The sequence below is a fragment of the Sprattus sprattus genome (assembly GCF_963457725.1).
Source record: "Sprattus sprattus genome assembly, chromosome: 5".
NCBI classification, from domain to species: Eukaryota; Metazoa; Chordata; class Actinopteri; order Clupeiformes; family Clupeidae; genus Sprattus; species Sprattus sprattus.
In genome coordinates this window covers 6,647,339-6,674,701 of record NC_137924.1, presented here as the reverse complement: position 1 = coordinate 6,674,701, position 27,363 = coordinate 6,647,339, and the positions used below count along the sequence as shown (strand labels likewise).

General features: G+C 42.4%; 1 protein-coding gene across 1 annotated transcript; it reads right to left on the bottom strand.

Moving 5' to 3' along the window:
- Positions 1–1,689: 1,689 nt before the first annotated feature.
- On the bottom strand, positions 1,690–2,709 carry LOC308365984 (2-oxoglutarate receptor 1; the record flags this gene model as incomplete). Its single annotated transcript, XM_080839620.1, has 1 exon — positions 1,690–2,709. One exon carries the CDS (start codon positions 2,707–2,709, stop codon positions 1,690–1,692), a length of 1,020 nt encoding a protein of 339 aa, XP_080695746.1.
- Between the last annotated feature and the right edge of the window lie 24,654 nt (positions 2,710–27,363).

Genomic DNA, 27,363 nt, shown 5'->3' with positions numbered 1-27,363 from the left:
AAAATGTGTACACTGAATATATAGGATCTGTACGGTTCAGTTCCCCAGCATATCAAGTAGCCCAACAGGTAAAAGGGACAATACTTGGTGTACCAGTGCGGACAAGTCCAGTCTGAGTTCAGACCAGTGCATACAGTGTGTTCAGGTCAGTATATGAGATCTTGTGGCACTAGTTAAATTTACATTTACATTTAAATTTAGTCATTTAGCAGACGCTTTTGTCCAAAGCGACGTACAAGGGAGAGAACAGTCAAGCTAAGAGCAATAAAACCTGGTGTAACAATAAATGCTGCTTTTTTTTGTTTTGTTTTTAAGAAATAGAAAAACGACACAGAAAGAAAAAGAAGTGTGGGACCGTCACTGCTTAAGTGCAAGTTAAGCCAAGGTGCCAGATAAGAAGGGAGGTGCTCTCTGAAGAGTTGGGTCTTCAAGAGCTTCTTAAATGCTCAGGTTGGCTGATGTCAAAAGCCATCGTGAGGAGTATGAAAAAAAAAGACAGTGTGAAAAAAGCACTCATGCTCTCAATTCTACATGTAATGATTTATAGAATCTAGATTTTCAGTTTTGTGCGGAATGAAAAAAACATGGAATGCACAAATCCAATCACAAAATGAATACAAACTGGAGCCACACTGGATCACCCATGTCACATTACTGTACATACACAGGAGTGCGATGGATTCTGCACCTCACATATGCATTGCAGTTCTTTAGGGGTGAGTCATGCCGAACAGCTGACACGGAGGCATTTCATGTCATCAGTGGTGAGAGCGAGGCACACTTCTATATTTGCAGAATGCCCTGCACTCCTGTCCTGCTACCCTCAGCACTACTTCACACAGCCAAGCACAAACACAGAAAAAAAAACATTGATTTGTAAAAACATTTCCCCCCAGGCAAGAATAATTCCTAAAATAGAAACACTAATTACATCCACACGTAGAGTAACACAGCGCTGAAGAGGTGTTTAAAGATAGATAGCAAGCAGAAAGTGTGCTGTGCAAGCAGCTGGGTGTAATTAGCATTTGACTAGTTAAGGATTACATGGCAGTAAGTGGAAGTAAGGAAGTTACTCTGCCAACATCTAGAGTGTTTGATTTTTGTGTTAATCCAAACAAATTCAAATTGATACTTAATCCTTTCCTTCTCTTATGGCATCACTTCTATGGAGGTGAGATTAAGCGGAATGGACACAATACTCTCATGTGCAGAGTAGAAGCTTCTTGTGTCAATGGCAGACCTCAAATAAACAGGCCCATGGGGAAACTAATAACATGAAATATGTGGTCAAATCATATTTTGCTCTTTATGTGAGCACCACATGATTTTCTATAAGAAATGGATCATTTTAAAATTCTAATCCTTAAAACTGAATCATCTTCACACCTCAGACCATGTATTTATCTTCACAACTGAATAACTACCAAGCCCAAGCCGGATGATGTAAGATGGTGTAATATCATTTATCATTTTAATATCATAAACCCATGCAACATCAGCAAATATTGGCGCAGCAGGAGTGCTCTTTGTCCAATCGGAATTTGGAGGTTCAAACTTTCCTTACCCTTACTGCCAGCGATGGAATAGAGCGCCATCTTGTGCATTTTATTGGTACTGCAGAGGCTCTAAAACAACACACACAAAAAGCAAGCCCTAAATATGTGCAACAACAACCCAAACGCAAAAGCTTCAGCCTTGAAGGAGATCATTGAACGATGGGCCTCTGGGTCTGAAGCTAGTCACCCACAAGCTGTGAGAGACGTTGTGGGGAGGGCCGGTCCTCCAGTGGAAGAGGCTCCAGAAGGCCTGCTGAAACCTCTCCCCTGCCATGGTGTAGAGGGCCAGGTTGAAGAAGGTGTTAAGGCCTGCAAGAGGTCGTGAGATGGTGTAGGCTGCATGGACCCCTGCCTCCAGGGCCAGTGGGCAGGACACCGGCGGTGGACGCCTGGTGTAAATGCGTGCCAACCGGAGAAAGTGGTAAGGAGTGAAGCAAACCACAAACACCAGGAGGATCAGCACGGTCAGACGACGGGCGTGCACCTGAGCTGGCCTGTGTGGGAGCGGCCCTTTGGACAGGGCTCTGGCCACACAGGTGGAGCTGAGACACACCACGAACAACGGAACCAGGAAGCCAAAGGCGCTGAGAATCCAGTTGTACAGCCACACCTGGCAAACGTCGTTGCTGGCAAAGTCCAGGCAGACCGTCTTTGAGTCTCTCCGTGGTTCTGTGGCGATCAGGCTGAACATGGGAACGATTCCGATGAGGCAGAGCAGCCACATGACCAGGCAGGAGACGATGCCCCAGCTCTGCGTCTTCACCTGGGCCGCCCGCAGCGGATGCACCACCGCCACGTAGCGGAAGGCGCTGAGGCACGCGAGCAGGAGGATGCTGCCGTAAAGGTTGAAATGGAAACAGAAGCGCACCAGGCGACACGTGAACTCACCGAGCACCCAGTTCTCTGTGATGTAGAAATGGACCAGGAAGGGCAGGCTAAGGATGTAGAGGAGGTCAGCCAGGGCCAGGTTGAGCATGATGATACAGCAGCTGGTCAGCGGGCGGATCTTCACCACGTAGATACCAATCGCAGTGATGTTGCCAACGAGCCCCACAATGAAAATGATTCCATACATTGTGGGGAGGTAGTAATGCTTAATGTAATCCACAGGATATGACGGACAGACCTGTCTGGATTCATTTATCGCCGTCATTGTTGTGGTTAAGGACCGGAAAACCAAACCTTTGGAGGGATAGATGGCTTTTAAATACCTGTTACTAAAGTACATATAAATGAGAAAGATAAATGAGCCTGATGGCCAAAATAGGGGAAGTCTTTCAACAGGCTTTAATCCAAGTTCCTTGTGTAAAAACCCTGACCAATGCATTGTTTAATTAACGAAGCCTACTGTCTGACTCATAACATACCTAGGGGGATACTGAGTCTATGTGTGCAGTCCAGTTACTCTTTAACACTATTTCCAGTCTCTGCCTTCCTGGTCAGCACAATGCTTCTTTGTAAACGTGGGCATTTTGAGAATTTAACCAAACCATGTTTTTAGAGGTTTATTAGGGGCATTACTGTAAACATCTGAATTGTGCATACATCAAGTTTTGCAAAAAGGTGTGATTTTTTTTGTCATAGGGACAAAAAGTGCATGGATGGAGTGTACAATCATGTTAGTAAATAAAGGGGAGACCATGACATCTAGTGGACATATTTTGACATTGCACTCTGTATTGCACACAACCTCACATTACCATATGTAATACATGTAGATGGGAATTTACAAAAGGATAACCATAAACACAAAGAATACCCACTGACTTGCTTTATCTTTAACAATGAATTCAAATTAAATAAGACTTACATGTTAAGGCAAACTTAAGATTATCACTTCAAACAGCATTTCACTGTACTGATTAAGAACCCCTTATTCTGTATTAATGACTTTTGCAGAGTTTCAGGGACAAAGAGGAGGACTGTAAGTGTATATTATTTTATAAGTGTTTTATGTTTTGTAGTGGGTAGTTTGAAGCCCTGTGTTCAGTGCTTGCCCCTACCCTTGGGTTAGGGTAAGTTGACTAAGAAACCATCAGTTACATCCTTAACCCAATTTCTTTAGGGTGAGCCGTTGGAACGCACAGTGCAATTTAGGAGGTGTGAATCATGCTCATCAGTTCCTCTATTCTGGCTCCTTGCACTTGGTGTTCAGATAGACACAGATCCCACCACGACAATTCAAAAGTTCAATACTGGACTTCCTCTTTCTCCTGTAGCAGCTCACTGTTGAATAGCTGGAGAGGAGAGGGCCTAGACACCTGAGTCAGTCAGGTGTGGATACCTGCTGGATTAGACACCTGAGTCAGTCACACCTGTGCTGGATAAGACACCTGAGTCAGTCACACCTGCTGGATGAGACACCTGAGTCAGTCACGTGTGGAAGCCTGCTGGATTAGACACCTGAGTCAGTCACGTGTGGATACCTGCTGGATTAGACACCTGAGTCAGTCACGTGTGGATACCTGCTGGATTAGGCACCTGAGTCAGTCACGTGTGGATGCCTGCTGGATAAGACACCTGTGCTGGATGAGAGACTTGAGTCAGTCACGTGTGGATACCTGATGGATTAGACACCTGAGTCAGTCACGTGTGGAAGCCTGCTGGATTAGACACCTGAGTCAGTCACGTGTGGATACCTGCTGGATTAGACACCTGAGTCAGTCACGTGTGGATACCTGCTGGATTAGACACCTGATTCAGTCTCGTGTGGATACCTGCTGGATTAGATACCTGAGTCAGTCACACCTGCTGGATAAGACACCTGATTCAGTCACGTGTGGATACCTGCTGGATTAGACACCTGATTCAGTCACGTGTGGAAGCCTGCTGGATTAGACACCTGAGTCAGTCACGTGTGGAAGCCTGCTGGATTAGACACCTGAGTCAGACACACCTGCTGGATTAGACACCTGAGTCAGTCACGTGTGGATACCTGCTGGATTAGGGGCCAATCGTGTTACCATTGCCCCAAAAGCGGATGCATCTGGGGCAGGTGTGCACACAGGGTGGCTCTGGGGGAGGAAGACTACAGTGCGATGAAGAGTACCTCTAGCCCCCCCTGCAAGGGCATGACACTGTAGAAGGACAGTGATGAAATGCAACACATACAGACATAACCTCAATTATTTAACTTTTTTAAATCTTAGAGTGTGTCAGGCCCAGACAGGTGCATTCTGGGTAACTGCAGTGCAAAGGCGCTCTCTGTGTTAGTAACACGTACACACGGCCACATGGATACCTGCAGATTCTGGAACAGAGCTTTCTTAAATCGTAAAGCCGCATCAGGGCAGGTGAACCATGAAAGCTGCGCAGCGTGTCTGCTTGCGTGCGTAAACAATCTGTATTTGGTATTGGTAGGACGGATGCTTCATTGGTAGGACTCATGCTTCCTGCTTCATTGGTTGGACTCAAGCTTCATTGGTAGGACGGATGCTTCATAGGTAGGACTCATGCTTCCTGCTTCATTGGTTGGACTCAAGCTTCATTGGTAGGACGGATGCTTCATAGGTAGGACGGATGCTTCATTGGTAGGACGAATGCTTCCTTGGTAGGACTCATGCTTCATTGGTAGGATGCTTCCGAGTCCTTCCAGGTCGTGTCCTTCAGAGGCTGGGGAAGACTCCTTCCTAGCTTTACTACTTGATTCACAAATACATTTCTTGCAATTCACAAATGTAAACCCTGCTACATCTATTTACATTTCTTGAGACTTATGACATATCATATGCATACAACCAATAACACAGAGTTGGGGTGACGTACAAAAATCTGAGACCTTACAGCCGCTGCATGACTTTGCTTTTACTCATTTGATTATGTGTAACTCGTTTAAAAAAAAAAGCTATGTAACTTGTTATCCCTCCATATGTCCTGTCCAGCATTTTTCAACATGCTGTGGAAAACCATAGATTTGGGAATTTTGTATCTACTTTAAAAATGTTTAATCCAGCACAAATATGCCCTTTGTACAATTATTGAATGATTATTGATACAACTGCAGTTTGCCAGTTAATTTTGTTGGCAAGTAGCATTAGCTAATGTTTAATAATGCTTAGCCTCGAGCATAGCTAACGTTTAACGAGTTAAACACCATATTGTGATATCATGATCTGATGCCTATTTTCAAAATGTCATGTTTGTCCCTCAGATCCTCAAAGACGGACATGAAATTCTCGCTGGAATTGAAGAGCTTCTCTTGGCATATCTGGCTAACGTAAATATTGACTGATGCCTGTCTATTTTGTGTTTGATGTACAGGTGGTCTTGTTACACCAAAACCGGAGGGTTAGGAGGTAACTGTGGCGCAAGCCGATAAGCCCCTTATTTACGGCTTCATTGCCCGCGGGGACACAGGTTCGATTCCGGCCTGCTGTTGTTCTCCCGATCCTCTCCCCACGTAGCCTGACGATGTCATACTCATAATTCTAGTCAGAATATGAGTCTGAGACCGGACTATTGGGCTGTGATTATGGGGCGTGTTTCAACGAACCAGGAAAGAAAATTCCTCTTCGCTGAATTGGATACCTAGAACCAATCAGAGCAACGTAGTATTTCCATCTGATAGATTAAACTTTTACCTGATCCCGTAGGAAGGACGGCAAAAACATCTTTTCAATCGACAAATGCCTTGATCGCGTTTCTCTGTTCCTCTTTCAAAATGAATGCGCTGTCATATCTGTTGAGATATGCCTGCTCACGTTACTTAATTAGCACTCAAGGCTAGAAGCTACCATTCGTTTGAATGTTTTTTTTTCTACGCGTTAGCATAACCTATCAATAATGCTCTAGAGTGCTTCAGTTAAGACCTATAATCCTGGGCAACACTCGTTTTGCGCATACACAACTAACCGAGTCAATGTAGACATATAAAAGTCGTGTAGATAGCTTAAATCATATAAAATATGTCCCACTAAGCTTCCGAGACGGCGCCATCTTTGTTCGATGTATACCGGTATTCTATCTATATCTGTCCATCAACGTATAAAGCCCGCCCTTACCATTTGAATGGTCAGATCACTTTTCGGGGCCGTTTAAACCCTCCCAACTAACTCGACTCCAGACTGAATCTCCCAGTCCAAAAATTTTGTGGGCGGAGTTCAGGCTGGTATCCAGGCTACTCCCCACGTCTTCTCCGCCTCACTTTCTGTCCACAACTCTTCACTGTCCTGTCCAAATAAAGGCATAAAAGCCCAAAATAAATCATTTAAAAAAACAGATGGCTAGCCGATAAAACTGAGCAGCAAAAGAAGTTGCAATCTTTTTACTTGTACTGTAGCTGATACAGTATCCTTAGAGTTAAAAATGGCCAAGTTTTGTGCAGCATTAGGTTGTTATAACAAGAGCCTGTCAGTCTTTTCTTTTCCAAAGGATGCAGACAGGTAAGTCATACATTAGCTGTTGATATTAACTACAGTCTCATTTCATACCAGCTGCATAGGCCTGAATGGGCTAGCTGGTGTGGTTTTGCCATGCCCTCTTACATTTTCATCCATGCAGGTGCATGCATCCACCATAGGCGCCTTAGGAGACAGGAAGTGTGTACCGTTTCATACCATTGATGCAGCTTAAAATTAGTCTGTTCTAGATCTTCTGATCTAGAGGATCTTTGCTAGGATTGTCTATAATATGTTAAGGCTAGGGTAGGTGATTCTAGAGAAACCACTAAGGGTAAGAAGAGCATCTTAGCGAGGCAATATTTCTGATACATGTACTTTAAATGTTTATTTTAATTATAAAATAGTATTTTGTAATTTGTATTTGATGGGCCTTATAACATGTGTATGTGATTTGTATCAAAGTAGTATAGTGTTCAGTATCTTGCATTTTAAAAAACACAAAAAATACCCAAATTGTATGAACATGGCCACCAGCTAAACCGGATGGGAATGAATGAGCAGGTAGTCTGAGTTCTTTAGAAAAATGTATTACATTTATTGGGACAAAATATATTAACTAAAATATTTGATCATTCTAATAACATGAAGGAAAACAAAAGAATCAACATAACCTTGTAAAATAAGGTGAATCAGAATGTCAGAAACATGTATATAACGTTGTAAAAAAGCATGATCTTTTGTGTTATTTTAGTACTTAATGGCATAAAAAAAATATAAAAATAGGCATAAAAATATCATCATTCAGGAATGTATCAAGAAAATATCTTTTCGGCGACAAAACTGCATCAGTTGCCGCTATTATGTGAATTAATTAAAGATGCATCTATAAAAGAGATGTGAGATCTTCTATAATAATATGGGTAGCTTCCATGCGTTTATAAAGACAATTTTCTTTATTTAGGGAGGTATGACTAAAAAACGACTTATGCCAAAATATTAGATTAAAAGACCTTTTTGATATTAAGAGGAAGCCTTGAGCAATGTCAAAGTGTGAAATTAACCTAAGAGAGCACCAGTGAAGTTATAGTCGAGTCACTAAACCTCGAGTCAGAGTCCAGGTCTCGAGTCCCCAGTGTTCAAGTCAAGTCTTGAGTCTGAGTCGAGTCCCCATTACCTGAGTCTTAGTCCCTGTCATCAATAAACTATTAGATGGATTAATCAGGAATTAAGAAAATGTGCTCTACATTTAATAAAGCTAATATAATATCATAAGTATCCATCAATTACACATTTAAAAAAGATTATTCACATGCACACTTTACAACAATAGAGAAGACAATGCAGAAAACTACAAGTCCATATGATGGCCGAGTTAAAAAAAAAAATGCATTTCCTGGCTGGAAATATCAACTCACTTTTGTCCTCAAAGCTGAAAGTGGGAAGAACATAACAGTGCAGTGCACCTTCTGCCTCCCCATACTGTGATAGTGCCCATCCTGGGTTGCTGGTGGGAGTGGCAAACATGTTCAACTGTTGTCATGTGACCATATAAAGTCATGTGACCATATACCATCTAAAAGTAGCAAATGGTTGCATGGTGTGGCTCTAAACGCACTCTGGGGTGAATTCATTAGCACCTTTCTCGTCCTCGAACACTCTTCCATGTTCAAACTATAAATTGTCCTCTTCGTAATCTTCCCTATTGATTGTAATTTTCACAGGTTGGCCCTGGTTAACTCCCGGGCTGCTGAGGTTTTGATCCTTCAGGGTGAAAAGAACAAATCAGATTTCCTTTCTGCTGACAACTAAATAACAACAACAACATCTAGTACAATCAAATACACAAATTAACACACACACCAATATCAACATCCCATACCATCACAACCACAACCAAGTACACTCAGACACACAAATAACCACCACCACCCTCAACAACAACAACACACCTACACACACACACACACACCCACACTGAGAGTAAAAGAGTTAACACCTACCCTCTCAGTTTGATAGTGCAGTTTTTGTGTGCGTTCTTCAGAATGTCAATTCCTCTAGTCTGTAATCGGCCACATTCCCTCCAAACTTTACAAGCCAAAGCATTGTGACCAGCAGACAGCCTGCAGGAATAAAGGAATTACATCATCTCATCATCAGATTCCTTTCTCACAGTCCACTCAATACAGATAACAGACAGAATAAGAAGGATATTGAGACCACCGGAATGCAGAACTAGTAGAGAATGGAAATGTAGCAAGACCAGACCAGCGACCAGAACTGACAAACAGGAAAATGTGTAGAATGATTAAAACAAGAGCAATGCAGTCAGAGAGGACAAACCTCATAGAGCCCACACAGGACACCAAGGAATACAGACAGAAGAGAGATGACATACCTCAGGAGACAGAGGAAAACAGACAGAAGAGAGATGACATACCTCAAGAGACAGAGGAAAACAGACAGAAGAGAGATGACATACCTCAGGAGACAGAGGAAAACAGACAGAAGAGAGATGACATACCTCAAGAGACAGAGGAAAACAGACAGAAGAGAGATGACATACCTCAGGAGACAGAGGAATACAGACAGAAGAGAGATGACATACCTCAAGAGACAGAGGAAAACAGACAGAAGAGAGATGACATACCTCAGGACACTGAGGAAAACAGACAGAAGAGAGATGACATACCTCAAGAGACAGAGGAAAACAGACAGAAGAGAGATGACATACCTCAGGAGACAGAGGAAAACAGACAGAAGAGAGATGACATACCTCAGGAGACAGAGGAAAACAGACAGAAGAGATGACATACCTCAGGAGACAGAGGAAAACAGACAGAAGAGAGATGACATACCTCAGGAGACAGAGGAAAACAGACAGAAGAGAGATGACATACCTCAGGAGACAGAGGAAAACAGACAGAAGAGAGATGACATACCTCAGGAGACAGAGGAAAACAGACAGAAGAGAGATGACATACCTCAGGAGACAGAGGAAAACAGACAGAAGAGAGATGACATACCTCAGGACACTGAGGAAAACAGACAGAAGAGATGACATACCTCAAGAGACAGAGGAAAACAGACAGAAGAGAGATGACATACCTCAGGAGACAGAGGAAAACAGACAGAAGAGAGATGACATACCTCAAGAGACAGAGGAAAACAGACAGAAGAGAGATGACATACCTCAGGAGACAGAGGAAAACAGACAGAAGAGAGATGACATACCTCAGGAGACAGAGGAAAACAGACAGAAGAGAGATGACATACCTCAGGAGACAGAGGAAAACAGACAGAAGAGAGATGACATACCTCAGGAGACAGAGGAAAACAGACAGAAGAGAGATGACATACCTCAGGAGACAGAGGAAAACAGACAGAAGAGAGATGACATACCTCAGGAGACAGAGGAAAACAGACAGAAGAGAGATGACATACCTCAGGAGACAGAGGAAAACAGACAGAAGAGAGATGACATACCTCAGGAGACAGAGGAAAACAGACAGAAGAGAGATGACATACCTCAGAGAGGACAAGGAAAACAGACAGAAGAGAGATGACATACCTCAGGAGACAGAGGAAAACAGACAGAAGAGAGATGACATACCTCAGGAGACAGAGGAAAACAGACAGAAGAGAGATGACATACCTCAGGAGACAGAGGAAAACAGACAGAAGAGAGATGACATACCTCAGGAGACAGAGGAAAACAGACAGAAGAGAGATGACATACCTCAGAGAGGACAAGGAAAACAGACAGAAGAGAGATGACATACCTCAGGAGACAGAGGAAAACAGACAGAAGAGAGATGACATACCTCAGGAGACAGAGGAAAACAGACAGAAGAGAGATGACATACCTCAAGAGACAGAGGAAAACAGACAGAAGAGAGATGACATACCTCAGGAGACAGAGGAAAACAGACAGAAGAGAGATGACATACCTCAAGAGACAGAGGAAAACAGACAGAAGAGAGATGACATACCTCAGGAGACAGAGGAAAACAGACAGAAGAGAGATGACATACCTCAGGAGACAGAGGAAAACAGACAGAAGAGAGATGACATACCTCAGGAGACAGAGGAAAACAGACAGAAGAGAGATGACATACCTCAAGAGACAGAGGAAAACAGACAGAAGAGAGATGACATACCTCAAGAGACAGAGGAAAACAGACAGAAGAGATGACATACCTCAGAGAGGACAAGGAAAACAGACAGAAGAGATGACATACCTCAGAGAGGACAAGGAAAATAGACAGAAGAGAGATGACATACCTCAGAGAGGACAAGGAAAACAGACAGAAGAGAGAGGACATAGCGGATGTTCTTACATGATATTCTCCAGACTTGGGCAGGCGTCTACGAGAGACAGGGTCCACTGAGCCCACGTCTCACTGAGGCAGTTTATGCACAGCTCCACCTCCTGCAGCTCACCCAGAAGAGGCAGGGAGGACAGCAGAGCTTTCATATGACCCTTCCCCCCTTTGCAGCTGAAGAAAGAACACACACACACAACAGAGGAACACAGTGACAAACACACACACACAACAGAGGAACACAGTGAAAAGACTACCGTCGTGTTTTGTCATTCAGTAACCATGTGACTGAGCTAGGCAGGTGTGTATCAGTCTTGCATAAGACCAGGTAACACACAAGAAGTCTCCATTACTGAAATGCTGTGTCTGTGGTCGTTGAGGTAAAATACCACAAATGTTTCAGTATTTTAGTGTCACTGCTGAAAAATACACACAAACACAGAATGTACATAAAATAATTTTCTTTAAACTGACTAGATTATTCTTACCGGTCTGTGGGCTGACTGAGATTTTGAAATGTCTGCAGAATGGACACCCAGTTCTCCACATTGAGATTCTCTGAGTGTGCCATGACAGACAAGTGTGAGAGAGGGGTAGAGCTGGGCTCCTCACTCAAGCACACCGTGTTTTCGTCGACAGTGACCCTATAATTCAGACACACAATCAGTTAAGACATAACTATCCAGTCTGTATGACACCTTACTTATTTAATCAAAGTGATAATAGCTGTGAATATGTGACTACGGAGACTTGTGCATGATGTTAGTGTTGGGAAGACAAGGCTGTCAGATTACAGCTAGTTAGCTTGCTAGTTTTAGAGAAGCACTCTGTAATGCCTAAAGTCAGGGGTCTCAAACTCAAATTCCCTGGGGGGGGATGAGCGTCCAGTCTGGTCGGAAGGGGGGCCAGGCAAGTGCACATTTACAGTTACAAACAAACTTTTTTGATCTGTTGGCTTGCCTATCAGAATACTATTAGATACCACTTTTTAGTGTGGCCAATTTGCCATGTGTGATCAGTGGTACAATGGTTGAATAGCAAGTAGCTGACTGGGGTTCAATTCCTGGGCGATGCAAGATTCTCTATGGAAAAAGGTTCAAGTTGCATTTCTGGATCACTTTGTCTCATTGATAGCCCATGACTTAGATATAGAGCAGTAATAGTGGGATAATATCTTCATTGGCAACTACATCTTTATTTCAAAGCAGATGCTGTACTGCATCACATTTGAATAGTTGGTAACAAAGCTGCAAACAAACAAAACAAAGCAGAAAACTGAATAAAGTTTAAGCAAAAATCGGGAATAATTAAATTTTATAAAATAAATGTATTTAGGATAGGGGTCCTGTTCGTCCCGCCGGGATTTATTTTTCGATTATGATCACCGGACTATACATTATCCCGCCTATTATACGGTTACTTGCCAAAACGATAGAAGACATTCCTCCAAAATACAGTTTTATGCAAAAGTTTGGGCACCCCTCTGAGGTTGCATGTAAAATTGCTCTGACATTATAAGAAAACAATATAGCAATATGTCATTAATTTTTCTACAGAAAGCTGGATAATGGGATGTTTTTCAGACGAAAATTGTTAATGTAGCAGTATTGAGTTGTATTAAATAAAATAAAATGTGAAAATTAGGCTGTGCAAAAATGAGGGTATCCTTTTAAGTGTGTTGATTTGAATCTGTAGACATTTAATGCTGATTGATTGAAACACAAAATTGCCTAGTGTAAAATGTAGTGGAGGGTCCGTCACGCTATGGGGCCGTGTGGCTAGCACAGGTACTGGAAAACTTGCATGGATTCCACCCAGTATCAGCAGATTCTTGGGATTCTTCTTTTTTTTTTGCTTCCATGAAAGTTCTCATATCTGGGATTCGCTCTGAACTTCAGAAGAATTTTAGAAGGCGAAATAGCAATCATAGTCATAGGTCGCCCAGAGTTTTCTTAAATGCAATTCCACATAAAACCACCAGATGCCCCACAGGGTCGCTCCGTGTTAGAAGGGCTATAGACATCCTCGGATTAAAATAATTAAACAATGATAATTACGAGAATATTTGTATCATTAACAATTACGTTTCACATTTATAGTAATGATTCTACAAGGCATCGTGATGTCCTAAAATAAATAAAAGCACTACACGAACACTGCAAATGTAAGTGAATAAATAAATAAGCACTAAACTCAATCTGATATAGCCATAGTGGAATAGAATGGACACATCTACATTCTGAAACAGTACCTCCACCTCTGCACCGGTGAAGTTAGGTCTGCGTTTACTTGTCCGGTGCTAGCTTTCAGCTTTGACATGACTCTCATTCGAGTTGCTTTTGCGTGGATTCGGTCAATTCTGACTGCACACATCACTGCAGTTGCGTGTTCTTACAAGGAGCTGGTGGGGCGTGTTTGTATGCAAATCGGGGTGCACTAGAACATGCTTTCAATTTAAGAATCCTTATTCGAGGGAGAACAGCTGAGAACATTTCGGCTGCGTAAGAACACACTTTCAGGCGTTCGTGAATCAGGCAGAGGTATTTTCTTACGTTGGTCTTCCGAAGTTCGTTAGAAAACATTTCAAAAGAAACGGGGTTGTTTGTTTCAGCAGGACAAAGAAAATCTACCAAGAAATTAATGCAGAGGCACAGATACAATGTTCTAGAATGGCCATCCCAGTCCACAGACCTGAATATCATCAAAAATGTATGGAATGATCTGAGGCTGTCAACTGGAGACATTTTGTAAGGGGTAAAATAATAAGGTCCAAAATAACTGCAGCCAGAATTCAGGGACTTATCAGTGGCTATACGTAGCGTCTACAGGCTGTTATTTCAGCAAAGGGAGGCTCTACCAAATATTGATATGATTATTCGACTGGGGTGCCCAAAGTTTTTCATCTGTTATTGTAATGATGCACACTGCATTGTTTCTGTCGATTTGATAAATGTTAATACAGATCTGAAATGTTACTTTCCCCATAAGGTGTAAATTATGTACATGTTAAATTGCTGCTTTGAAAGATAATCTAAAATAATGATAATTATCAGGGGTGCCCAAACATCTGCATAAAATTTTGTTGCCGTTGTTGATTTCCGCTAACAAAAAATAGTTCTTCACGCAAATAGAACTTTTAAGTTTCAGGTGTTGCATAGCAACCCTTTACTTGCTGACTTAAAGTTACTATGACTATCCGTTACGTTAAAAGACCGGACTACTTGCAGAATTATATGAAATATGTGAATTATAAGCACAAAACCTGCTGTCAATGACAGCGGTAAACATTGGGGTGGCCCATGTAAATCCATTAAAACAAAAAGTGCAACATTCTAAGGAACCGTATAATGAAACTTGATATTGAGTGGTGGGTTGATAAAACAAATAAGAAGGCCGTGTCTGGCCTGTGGGCCAGGAGTTTGAGACCCCTGTACTGTACTGAACTGAACTGTTGGTGGTCTCTGTTTTTCTACAGTCTTACCTTAAAATGCCGTTTTGTTTTTTCATATAGAGCTCTGAACACAAGTTGTCCACACGTGAAGTAGTTTCTGCGTGAGACACCACACGAATGCTGCAAAAAACAGCACAAGGTCATCTGAAGGGCAAGTCATGTTAAACACCCAAAAGCACAACTGTCCTAAATAACTTATGATCAGTCCACTACACAGCACAGTCTATGGTGTACTTTATGTTTGACGATGGCTATACAAGTATTTTTTATTTTTATTCTTATTTTTATTCTAATTAAAAGCAGTTATTTATGTATTTATTTTCCAAACATTGATTGATTAAGATTTGTTTTCTTTTAACAGACAAACAAAACAAGACAACACAACAAGGCAGATATACAGTAATACAATTGGCCCTAACACATAGCACATAAAATAGATGTGTCACAGTAGACAGTGTGTTAGTCATCAGGATTACATTGGCTAACTTACAGTACCTTGTTAAAAGTGGAAAACAAAATGAAAACCAAACAAAAACAAAAAGACCAGGGCCCTGTTCGGCGTAGAACTAAAGCGAAGATAATCAGTCTAGCTCGCTAAATGAGATAATCTAGCTCGCTAAATAAGAACAGGCTATACCGGTCTGGCGACGGGTGCTAAACTACTTAATCGTCAAGTCAGCTAAATTGCGCGTGCACGTCCTGCTTCAAATGGCAGGAAAGGTCGATCACCAAAACCATGATTTTTTTTAACGGTACAATAGTCTAAACTTAAAGAAAAAGACTCATTTTTTTCTCCGCTAAGGCAGGATATGACCATGAACGTGTTATGAAGAATTCAAGACCATAATCATGTCAAAATCCAACACTGCCGCCGCTGCGACAGCAATATAAGAAACTGTCTATAGGTTGTCTAAGACGTGATATCTTTTCCAATGTCGAATATGTGACTGGTGCAGCGGTTAGAGCTCATGGTTTGCCCCCCTCGCCTCCGTACTAATTGTAGTTTTTCTGCTTGTAAATGGCTTTGAATAAAACCGTCTGCTAAATGACTAAATGTAAATGTATTAATAAGAAATTCAATAAATTGAAGCAATGAAAATATATTGTGTGTATTTCTCTCTTCTTATCATGCATCCACCTTAATCATTTTCGGCAAAAATGATATGCTATGGTGTGTATTAGACAGAGTACTTTATTCACTACTGCACAAAAAATAGACACGTTTGCAAAACTAGACATTTGCAATGATGCAAGTTGCATTTGTTGATGACGTATGGTTAATAACATCGTCATTGTAGAAGGGACATGATAAAAATCAAGATCTTAGGTAGGTAAAACTACTTTCGCCGATATCTCCGGAAGGGAGATGGGTTATGTGCTCAAATTTCCTGGGATCAAAAACGTTATGCATCCACTCGCAAAAAAGCGCAAGACATTCAATGTTCGTCTGTGGTGTTTGCAATAAATGACTCGAGCAGGTCTTGTAAATTAATTATTCCTAGCGCTCATACAAGAACTGTGGGATCCCTCCCTTTGCCGGGGGGTGCGGCAAAACTTAATCCAGGTCCTGGAGCAGGTTAGTGCTAAGAGATATGTTACTTTGGTAATTTATCAGAAGTTGCTTCGCCGAACCCGATAAAGGGGCGTTCTCGTTTTGTAGCCTGGAATTTAGCTCGCTAAACCGCTAAGCGAGCTACGCCGAACAGTACCATCATCCATCCAACCATCAACATCCATGTTGTTATTCTCAAAGAAATTGTAGAAAATGTTCCATATTTTCCAAAATGTGTTAAGTCTATACTTTGTTATGTAGCTTATCTTTTCTAAAGCTAAGTAAAAAGTAATTCCCCTCAACCATTGTGATGTGGCACAAGTATCTGATTTCCATGAGCAAGCTATACATCGTTTGGCTTCCAGAAAACAAATATTCAGTAGCAAACTTTTTTAGAGGTAGTGAAGAACTCTGGATAGAGATTCAATAGACACAATTAAGGACTAAGAGGCACTTCCTCGCCAATGTTTTGGCTAGCAAGGTCCAACACTTTCCTCCATAAAGGAATGGCTGCCACTAAAATATCTTTGGACATTCCCACATACAATGAAATAATGTACCTTTTTGGTCTTTACATTTGAAGCGAGTATCAGGTATGTTAGGATTAAAAACCTCACAGCTGATAACTTTGCTTTACTTTTTCACAGAGAAAGTGGCAGCCATCGGGAATCAATTCGGGCGCAACCATCAATGGCTCATCGTTTCCCTCTTTCAGCCCCCTCACTGAGAGTGAGGTCTCTAAAAAATCCTAACAGGTAGACGTCCAACTACATGCCCACTGGACCCCATCCCATCCAACATCCTTCAAGCCATATCCCCTGCCGTCTTACCAGCAATAACACAGGTGATTAATGCCTCATTTAATTCTGCAACATTTCCTACTTCATTCAAAGTGGCTCGGGTAACGCCGCTGCTCAAGAAGCCGTCTCTCTATCCCACTCAGGTGGAAAACTATCGACCGGTCTCACTTCTCGCCCTCCTATCTAAAACAATTGAGAGGGCAGCTTCCAAACAGGTCACAGAGTTCCTGTCAACGAACAATCTCCTCAATCCTAACCAGTCTGGATTCAAAAGTGGCACTCCACCGTAACAGCCCTGCTGTCTGTGACGGAGGCCTTAAAAACAGCTAGAGCAGCAGCTCAATCCTCGGCTCTCGTCCTGCTTGACTAATCAGCTGCGTTTGATACAGTCAACCACCGCATCCTTCTGTCCATACTGTCAAGTATGGGCATTTCTGGCAAAGCGCACTCCTGGTTTGAATCATACCTCACTGGGCGCTCATTCAAGGTGTCAAGGCAAGGTCATCTGTCTGTACCTCACCGCCTCACCACTGGGGTGCCCCAAGGGTCGGTTATGGGACCACTTCTCTTTGCCATTTACACCACCTTGCTGGGCCCTATCATCCGCTCGCATGGTTTTTCCTACCACTGTTATGCCGATGATACTCAACTGTTGCTGTCTTTCCCTCCTGAGGACAACACTGTTTCGGCGCAGATCTCGGACTGTCTTGCTGATGAAAAACCACCACCTTCAGCTGAACCTGGCCAAAACAGAACTAATGGTCTTCCCAGCCAAACAGTTCATCCACCACAACATCAATATCAATATTGACTCTTTATCTCTTGTTCGATCGAAACAGCAAGAAACATCGGGGTCATTTTTGATGACCAACTAACCTTCACTGCCCACATCGCCTGTGTCTCCAGGTCATGCCGCTTTGCGCTATACAACATCCGCGAAATCAGGCCGTACCTAACCCAGTATGCCAACCAGCTGCTGGTGCAAACCTTGGTGAGTTCCCGCCTCGACTACTGCAACGCCCTCCTAACGGGCCTGCCGGCTTGCGTGGTGAAACCACTACAGGTGATCCAGAATGCGGCGACACATCTGGTGTTCAACCAACCAAAGAGGGCACATGTCACCCCGCTACTCATTGAGCTCCATTGGCTACCGGTAGCTGCTCGCATTAAGTTCAAGTCACTTATGCTTGCCTACAGAGTGCTTGCTGGTTCTGCTCCTACCTACCAAAATGCTCTTGTTATACCCAGCAAATGTTACACCCAGGCAAATGTTACACCCAGGACGCTGCGCTCATCTAGTGAGCGTCGTCTGGCACTGCCGCCTGTGCAAGCACGGCAATCCAGACTATTCTCAGTTGTAGTTCCACGTTGGTGGAACGACCTGCCTAGCACTACCAGAGCAGGGGCGTCCCTCTATACCCTCAAGAAGCTCTTGAAGACCCAACTCTTCACCTCCCTTCCTAACTGGCACCTTGGCTTAACTTGCACTTAAGCAGTGACAGTCCCGTACTTCTTTTTCTTTCTATGTCGTTTTCTAATTCTTGAAAAAAAAAAGAAAAGCCGTATTTATTGTTACACCAGGTTTTATTGCTCTTAGCTCGACTGGGGGGTGTTAGTTCTAAATTATTTCTCTGTCTGGATAGGATGAATTTTTTAAGTTGTAGATAATACAAATAAAATAAAATGCAGGAATCCCATAATTTGACATGTAAAAGCAGGTGTAACTCTTACCTGAATGTCTCTTCACTGCAGTGAGCCCTTACAAGGGAGACGATCTTGTGGGCCCAGCTCTCAGTCAGACGGCCAACATCCAGCCTCAGCTCCCTCAGATTTGGGAGGAGAGAGAGCAATTCAGGCACATGCTGATCAAGCTGGGTCCTGGTGCAGTGTGGGACACAAACACACAAACACACACACACACACACACACACACACACACACAGAGAGAAGCTCTTAACTAATAACTTTTTTTTAAAGGTCAATGCTAATGCTAATTTCCACACAGAATTCTTACTCTTCAGTTAGCCTCTTGGACAAAAGGAACTTCTCCAGGAATGGTGTGAGCTCCATGTTAGGAAGGGCGACTGAGATCGCTGATAGGCCAGATCCTTTTTCTTGTTCTGCATATATGACTCCTAGTCTAATCCCCAGAGAAAAATCATATAGAAGTCGTCATGAGCAACATCAGAGGTATCTAGTAGTATTTATAATGGACACTTCCTGCCACTGACAAGCATTTACCTGTAGTTGCCGTCAGCTTTTGTCAAAGACAGAGTTGAACAAAGACTGTTTCCATCACTGTCTCTTCCTCTAGTGGTCCAAACTCTTGAAAACAAAAGACAGAATAAGATCGAACACAACCAACATGCGGTGTAAATTACAGCCCATATTTACATACAGATATCAACTAAAGCAGATGTTAATACTGCGCAGTACTACTGCGCAGTACTACTGCGTATAACTGCGTTTACAAATTGTCAGGTATACCAAAGTCTCTTTTGTACATTTCTCAGATCAGAATTGAAATTATCGAAACTACTCATTGATCCTCCACACCATCTAGTCATTTCACACCTGAACAGCCATTTCGAATGAATTTGAAAAAATGCAAATACTTAAGTACATTCATGCAAATTACGTTGTCTTATTGTCTGCAGTTACCAACAGAACCTTGATGGTTTACTATTGATGATAAGGTTTGATTCAATATGTCCAAATGTGGGAAATGTGTCTAAACTGTGACGGAGCAGTGAGTCAGAATGCATACGCCAGACCAGCATGAGGGTACAGGGACGGCATGTGCCAATCAGAGACAAGGTATTGAGTTTTTTAAGGGCTCAGAACAGCACACAAATATTACCCTCCTTGGAATCATCTAGAGCAGACCTGGGCATTGTGTGAGGTGAATTAGGAATCAAACGTAAATGCCTGTACTTATTATATGGCTCTTCAGAATGTTCCAAACATTTCAGTTGATTTGAATGGGCCATCCCAACGTTCACAGGTCTGTAATGTCTTTATATTCACCCCTGCGATAAACGAATGGCTGCTGTCATTGGCAACAGGATTTGTGCTTCTAATTCACAGCTTTCATATCATTCCGCAAGTAGTCCGGTCATTTAAAGTAACACTATGGAGTTTCTGGAGCCGCCAGCTAGGGGGCTACTTTCTGCTGGACTATTCAGTAACTTATTTGCTGTCTTACTTTGTCTTGTGTTGCACTTGCTTTATGTTTGACTGTGGTAGGGAGGTTGTTGACGGTCTAGTTTGTCATAAACAAAGTAAGCACATTTTAACAGGTTTCACTAAGTTTAGCCGTTAGCAAGACATCTTGTTGGTGTGTTAGCAAGCTTGTTATAACACGCTTGGACATTGATGCTAGTAATAAGTGCTCTTGCCTCTGCTTCTTTGTAATGCTATTCTGATAGCTATGTCAGCTAGCTTGCAGACAACTTCCCTAACGCAGTCAAACATCAATGCTTATACATATACGCAGTACACTATCCGCACTTACTAAGTATGCAGATTCTCAGCAGGTGAGTGTTGTTCCAAATCTAATACTCCGTGGTGCACTTACCGGAAATTACAGAGTATACCTCCCTAATGAGTTCAGACAATTCTTTGTTAATCAATCACGGCATAATTGCCCCCGCTCGTCAAGCGAAAAGTTTCCGATTAAAAGTGCACCAACGGGCTATTCCCGGGTGGTGGAATAGCCTGTGTAACGAGCGCCTGGAGCCTGCCACCTGCCCCCGCACGCCAAGCGAAAAGTGTCCCAATTTAGTGCCTCTTCGTCGGTCTAACTACAGTCCCGGGTGGGGGGATAGCCAGCTGCTTAGCATAACTGCCATTCAGAACCAATGGTAATGCTACCAAGCTAGGCTAGCTAAGTATGCTAACTGTCGGTATACATCGTTAAAAACCACCAAAATACTCATGTCACTGGCTTTAATTTGAGAATGGCATGTTAGTAGTACATTTAATATCAGTACAGTTGTTTAATTACTGCTGATATTGACATTTACGGTCTGTAGCCTTGTGGTCTACTGACTCTGCCGTAGCCATTATATCCGCCATTGATTTCGAAATAAAACGAAAAGCTCTGCCTGGCTCCGCCTCTTCCGCTACGTAGACAAGATGGCGGCCGTTGAGGGTGGAAAGTGTACCTGGTTCCACACTCAGCGTTTTGACCGTTATGAGGGCGACATCCGGGTCCTTTGGGTACACTTCTTTTTTGCCGCAATCGAAATCGGAACACCTTACATACTCAAACTAAGGATTGTAGGTACGGGAAGTATGGATATCGGAACATGGCACAAGAATTTGACTCATCCCTCAGGGGAAGAGTACAGTGTGTGAGAGACAATAGGGTCGAGTCCACCCTCCATGCTAATAGCATGCTGATTTAAAAAAGCCTCCCGTGGACAAGTGTTGGAGATAAGCGTGTGGCTACAAACACTAAACACAGTGCATCTGGTGCCTGTATATAAGGGTATGTTTCAGTGCCAATGCTACAGTAAAGTCCATGTCAAATAAATTAACAAACTTAAATAGATAAATAAATACAAATAATTTAAACCAGAGGTAAATACAGTGGCAGTGAAACTAAATAAGATTGAATGCATTGACTCAAACACAAACACACACACAAACACATCACTTAGTAATCTCTATCTCTCTCTCTCACACACAGACACACACTCACACACACACACACACACACACACACACACACACACACACATAAACACACACAAACACACACACACTCTCAAACAGCACTCTTTCACACACACAGACACAGACACAGGCACACACACACACACACACACACACACACACACACACACACACACACACACACACACACACAGACCGATCACACATTAATGAATTACTAGCAAATGGTGTTATCCAAATCAACCCCATCGGTATGTGTGCTCCTTAGGTATTGGACCCATGGTCATTTGTGTTGCTGGCTGCTTGCTCTACTCTGTTTGTTATGAGTGTCTTTGAATAACATGTAATCATGCAGAGTTATGACAAACAGTTCTGCCCAGTGAGAATAGATACTGACTGAGTACCGACTGGCCGTATGTTACCTGATGTCCAGTGGCTCAGGACGGTCTTGGAAGAGGGTGAGCATCCGTTTAACCAAGACCTCAGTCAGACGGCTGACTTTCAGCCTCAGCCCCATCAGATTCGGGAGGAGAGACAGTAAATCATGCACATGCTGATCCAGCTGGGTCCTAGTGCGGTGTGGGACAAACACACACACACACACACACACACACACACACACACACACACACACACACACACAAACACACAAACACACACAGACAGAGAGACAAGCTTATAACTAATTACTAATTACTTAAAGGTTGATGCTAATGCTAATAACATAAAGTTAATTATAATTCTGAAATTATTTCACTTTTCCACACAGAATTCTTACTCTTCAGTTAGCCTCTTGGACAAAATGAATGGTATGGAAAATTAGGAATTTTGGACTCGGAATAGATGTGCCATTATTCCTTGATGACTACCTGATTGAACGTTACTATTTATTACATTAAAACTTTCTGCAATAATATTCTACCACCGGTTGCCATAGTGACTCCCAATATCGGAGCTCCATTGATGATGGCTTTTTACAGTCATCAGACACGCGCTTTACTCAATGAACCAACTCATATCAGTTCTGTCTGTTCCATCTCAGGGTTCATCAACTCAGAGTTATGGTGGAAATCCATCACACCGTAACGAGTTACGCGATATTCTAAATCCCATGCATTTCAACGGGAGCCAATCCATTGTGACGTAGACCACCGCTTTGAGCGACGCGACCGATAAAAGTTGGAAAAAGTTAAATCCTATGCATATGAGGAGCGATTTTCCCAGGCAGCGGCCAATCAGATTGTTTGGTGTTGTCTCTGACGGTTTGAAAATTGAAATTGAAGGACTGTGGCGTCGTTTGGTCGTTTAATTTGCTAAAAAGAAAGGTTTTGATGGCCTTGTAAGGGGTTGTTGATGTTCCTGGTAAGTTATACATTTAATCCTGGCCTTATTTGAACAGAATGACAGTTTTGATATAAAGACAAGTGACTAGATAGCCTACTAACTGGCTAGCCTGCTCACTAGTCCAGTCTGTTATGCTATTTCCACACGCTACACCACGCCCACTCAAAGCGATTGAAGCATATCGCGTCGCTGTCATGGGTTTGCACCGTTAGAGTCAGAGTTCAGGGTTGGTGGGGAGCAAGTGGCAGCACCTGGACCATGAATGGGTCTGAACACCCACATTCGGGCGACCGGGGTACAAATCAGACTCGCGGCCATTTCCCGATCCCACTCCCAACTCTCTCCAGCTCATTTTCCTGTCTATCTTCACATTGAAGGCAAAAATAAATCTCAGGGGAGTTCAGGGTTCTTCAGAGTTTGTTAAACCTGCTTTCTGGAATACCCTCTAGGAGAACCTTTTCACATTTTAGCTAGTAGTTTAAGTTGAGTACAATTTCACTTTCAATTTGATCCCACCTACCTTTCACCGGCCCCTATGCTTGAGACATTCATGCTGTTGAAGATTTTTAGGAACTTTTCCCAGTCGACGTGGAGACCCTCCGATGGCAGCAGGGTGAGGCTGATGAGAGACACCGCCGGGGTAACCGCAGGACTGGAGTTCTCATACTTCTCCACACTTAGCCTGAAACAACACAACACAAACATGTTATTGTCATACTAGTGTGAAAAGCTGGCTCCTAGGCTCATCACAAGAAACCGAAAAACAACAAGTTATAAAAAAACACAAAGGTTTAATTTCACAAAGTTTCAATTAACACAAAGTTCGAATTTACACAAAGTTCGCATTTACACAAAGATCCAATTTTTGCTAAGCCACCTTCCACAAGTCTCTTACTCTGAAAGGAGCTAACTTGAATCAAGTTTGGCGGTTTCATCAAGGAATTCGCAAAGAACAGCATACTGTTTCACACCTATGTTGTCTGTGGTTTTTTTATACCACAAGGGCTCCCCAGATAAATCTACACACTTTGTTTCTCATTTTAAGTCCAGAACAAAATAAAAACACTGAATGCACGTTTAAAGAGAGACTTACATAAAGCTGTCCTTGTCCCTCTTTACTGTAAAATATGAGAAGTCGATCGTCTCATTATTGCACTTCTGCTCATCCACTTCAGCACTGCAGCGGAGAGGAGAGAAGGGGTTCAACTATACATACAGAGTATTACACATAAATACATACTGTGGACATGACTCAGAATGAAGAGTATTCAAAATAAATACATACTGTAGACTTGGCTTAGAATGTATCAAAAACAAATGCACACATTTATAAAACTGTACACATTTATAAAATTCAAACAGATCCTCTCCACATAGGCTACATGTAGTGTAGTCTAGACTAAACAAAACCAACACAAGGGCACGATACGATACAAGAAAAGATGCATGTTGATAAAAAACGATTCAGTACGATTCCATTCGATGCGATGTGATGCGATGCGATGCAGTTTGATGCAGTTCAATTATTGAAAACACTAAGTTGTGAGGAAACAATGGACATCATAATCGAACAGTTTCTTAAGTGTCTTAATAAATATCTTCATACCAACCTCAGAAAAGATCTCCACTGAATTCATAAACACCTGGAAATGTGTTCTAAATTGAATGCGTTTTCTCATGCACCTGAACTTGCATACAGAAACGCCCCGCCAGCTCTTTTCTGCCATTTGAAAGTTATTAAACAACACATATGCTGCATTTTAAATGAAGCACAAACCATCGGTTATAAACAAGGAGCGAACTGAGTGAGAAGGATCTAACATGGCCTAGCAGACTAGCCTTAAAAACTTTTGCTTCAGAGGACAAACGCAACTGTTGAGGGTGAACTGTCTGATTAGGGATGAGCCTGTAATACCTGAAGCCATAGATGTTCGGACAGCTCCACCAGAGAAAAGTTCGAGGTGTCGGGCTGTTGAAGGTAACGATAAAATGTTCTGTTCGCACTGTGTAAAGGCTAGACGATACAACGGTTTCACTTTGACCGTCATTTTCACCGGCAAAATGTATTTCTAGCAGAACCTCTGAAACTCAGACCTAATTTCACCAGGGCAGAGGTGGAGGTACTGTTGCAGAATGTAGATGTGTCCATTCTGTTCCACTATGACTATATCCACGGGATTGAGTTTAGTGATTATTCATTTATTCACTGCCGTTTGCAGGGTTCATATGGTACTTATATTTATGTTGGGACACAGGGGCGGAGTGGCCATCGGGAGCACCGGGACTTTTCCCGGTGGGCCGAACGGCCAATGAACTTTATGAACATGAATCATCTTGCAGGCCGGCCCTTCTAAATTGGCCAGCGATTTAATTCGTTTTTTTTCCATAAATTAATTTACAATGGTCGGAGCAGAGCCTCATGGGAAATGCGTATCGTTCTGCCTTTATCAAGTGAACGTAGGGAGTTAAATTAGCGGCTATCAGGGAGAGAGAGCAGGTGAAGCGGACCTGATGAAGGGACATAAGAGAAAGGAGAAAGGAGGGGCTGAAAAGGCCAGACTCAAAAAGAAGCGAATGCTGGAGGAGAGTGCATCAAAATGTACAAGAATTACGGATTTATTCAACCAGCCGTCAACTATGCGAGTGAGTTGACAGGACACATTGTTACGAATTAGCATAACATTTGAGCCAATACGGGACGCGATTTGTTTCGTATTTCCATAAATGTACATATACAAATACACATGTCTGTCACCCACACATCAACACTAAATCTAACAATAATTGTTTGTGTAGTTGATATATGGGAGGTGTAGGGGATGGGTTGGGCCAGTTTTGGGCACGATGTGGGCCGGTGGTGGGCCGGTGCAGTCAGAATAGTCCCGGTGGATTTCTGTGTCCCACTCCGCCCCTGTTAGGACATCACGATGGCTTGGCCTTGGCCATTGAAAGGAATAGCGTAGCTAGCATAACATTAGCCATTCAAATTAATGAAAGTTGTTATCATTCTCTCCAGGTTGTCTTCACTGTTGTCTGAAAATGTCAACAGGCAGCTGGCTGAAAGCACAGAAGTAGTAGGCTTACCTTTTATTGGTAACCTTACTGTTACGGTTCATTGTTTTTGAAATAAGAGGCCTGACTTCTATGTTCACAGCAAACTTGAAAAAAGAAAATATTAAGCCATGGTTTAACTGCACTATAGGCTGAGTCTGAAATGGGCACTTTATAATTTTATTTTGTACCGCCCTGTTTGGCAATGTTATTTTTCAATAAAATAAAACATTGGATAAAGCAAGCCAATCCACTTTTCCATGATAAGAGCATAAAAATAAAATTTGCGATTAATTAATTTGCGTTTAATTAATTTGCGTTTAATTAATTTGCGATTAATCGCGATTCATTTTGAGTTAACTATGACAAAAATGCGATTAATCGCGATTAAATAGTTTAATCGTTTGACAGCACTAACATTTACATACTGTGAATCAATTTTTTTGAATCGAGAATCGTTTTTGAATCGAAAATCGATTTTGAATCCAATCGTGAGCCTAAAAATCGGTATCGAATCGAATCGTGACATTTTCTGAATCGTGCACCCCTACATCGATGTAGTCGTATCTTACACGCTAAAAACGGATATCGATACTTATCGGTTATTTTTAACACCCCTAGTTATTATGGACTCATGACACTTCATTTGCACGGTATTGGCTGTGACTGTCACATGAGAATGTAACCACACATTACTGGCTCTTACCTCATTTCCAAATCCAAATCAACCCTGCTGAATATGTCTAGTATCCCAGAGACAGTGCTGACACCAACGTTCTCCATGCAGGATAAATGTATCGACACTGACTTTCTCTGGGGCGTCTCTGGGACTCCACTGCCATCACCTTCATTATGCTGCTCCAGCTGGCTGCTCCTATCTGGCCTGTGAGAGACAAGAATAATGATGGCCACAGCATCTAGCACATACAGCTAGTGAAGAATCAGCCATTATTTACTTTTCCATGCCTTTCACTGGCAGTCTGAAAAGCCAGTGCAATCTAACCTCTAATTTAAAACCATTCTTCTACTATGGGAACACAAACACACATAAAACACACACTAAGACCATGAGCTCTTCTTCTACTATGGGAACACAAACACACATAACACACACACTAAGACCATGGGCTCTTCTTCTACTGTGGCAAACACAAACACACATAACACTTCCAGTCCTGGCACAGGGGTTTGTTAACTTTGATGACTGAATGCACCTGGGGAGACCCAGTGACTGGCGTCAGCCTACAAGACTGTCCATTTATTTCTGC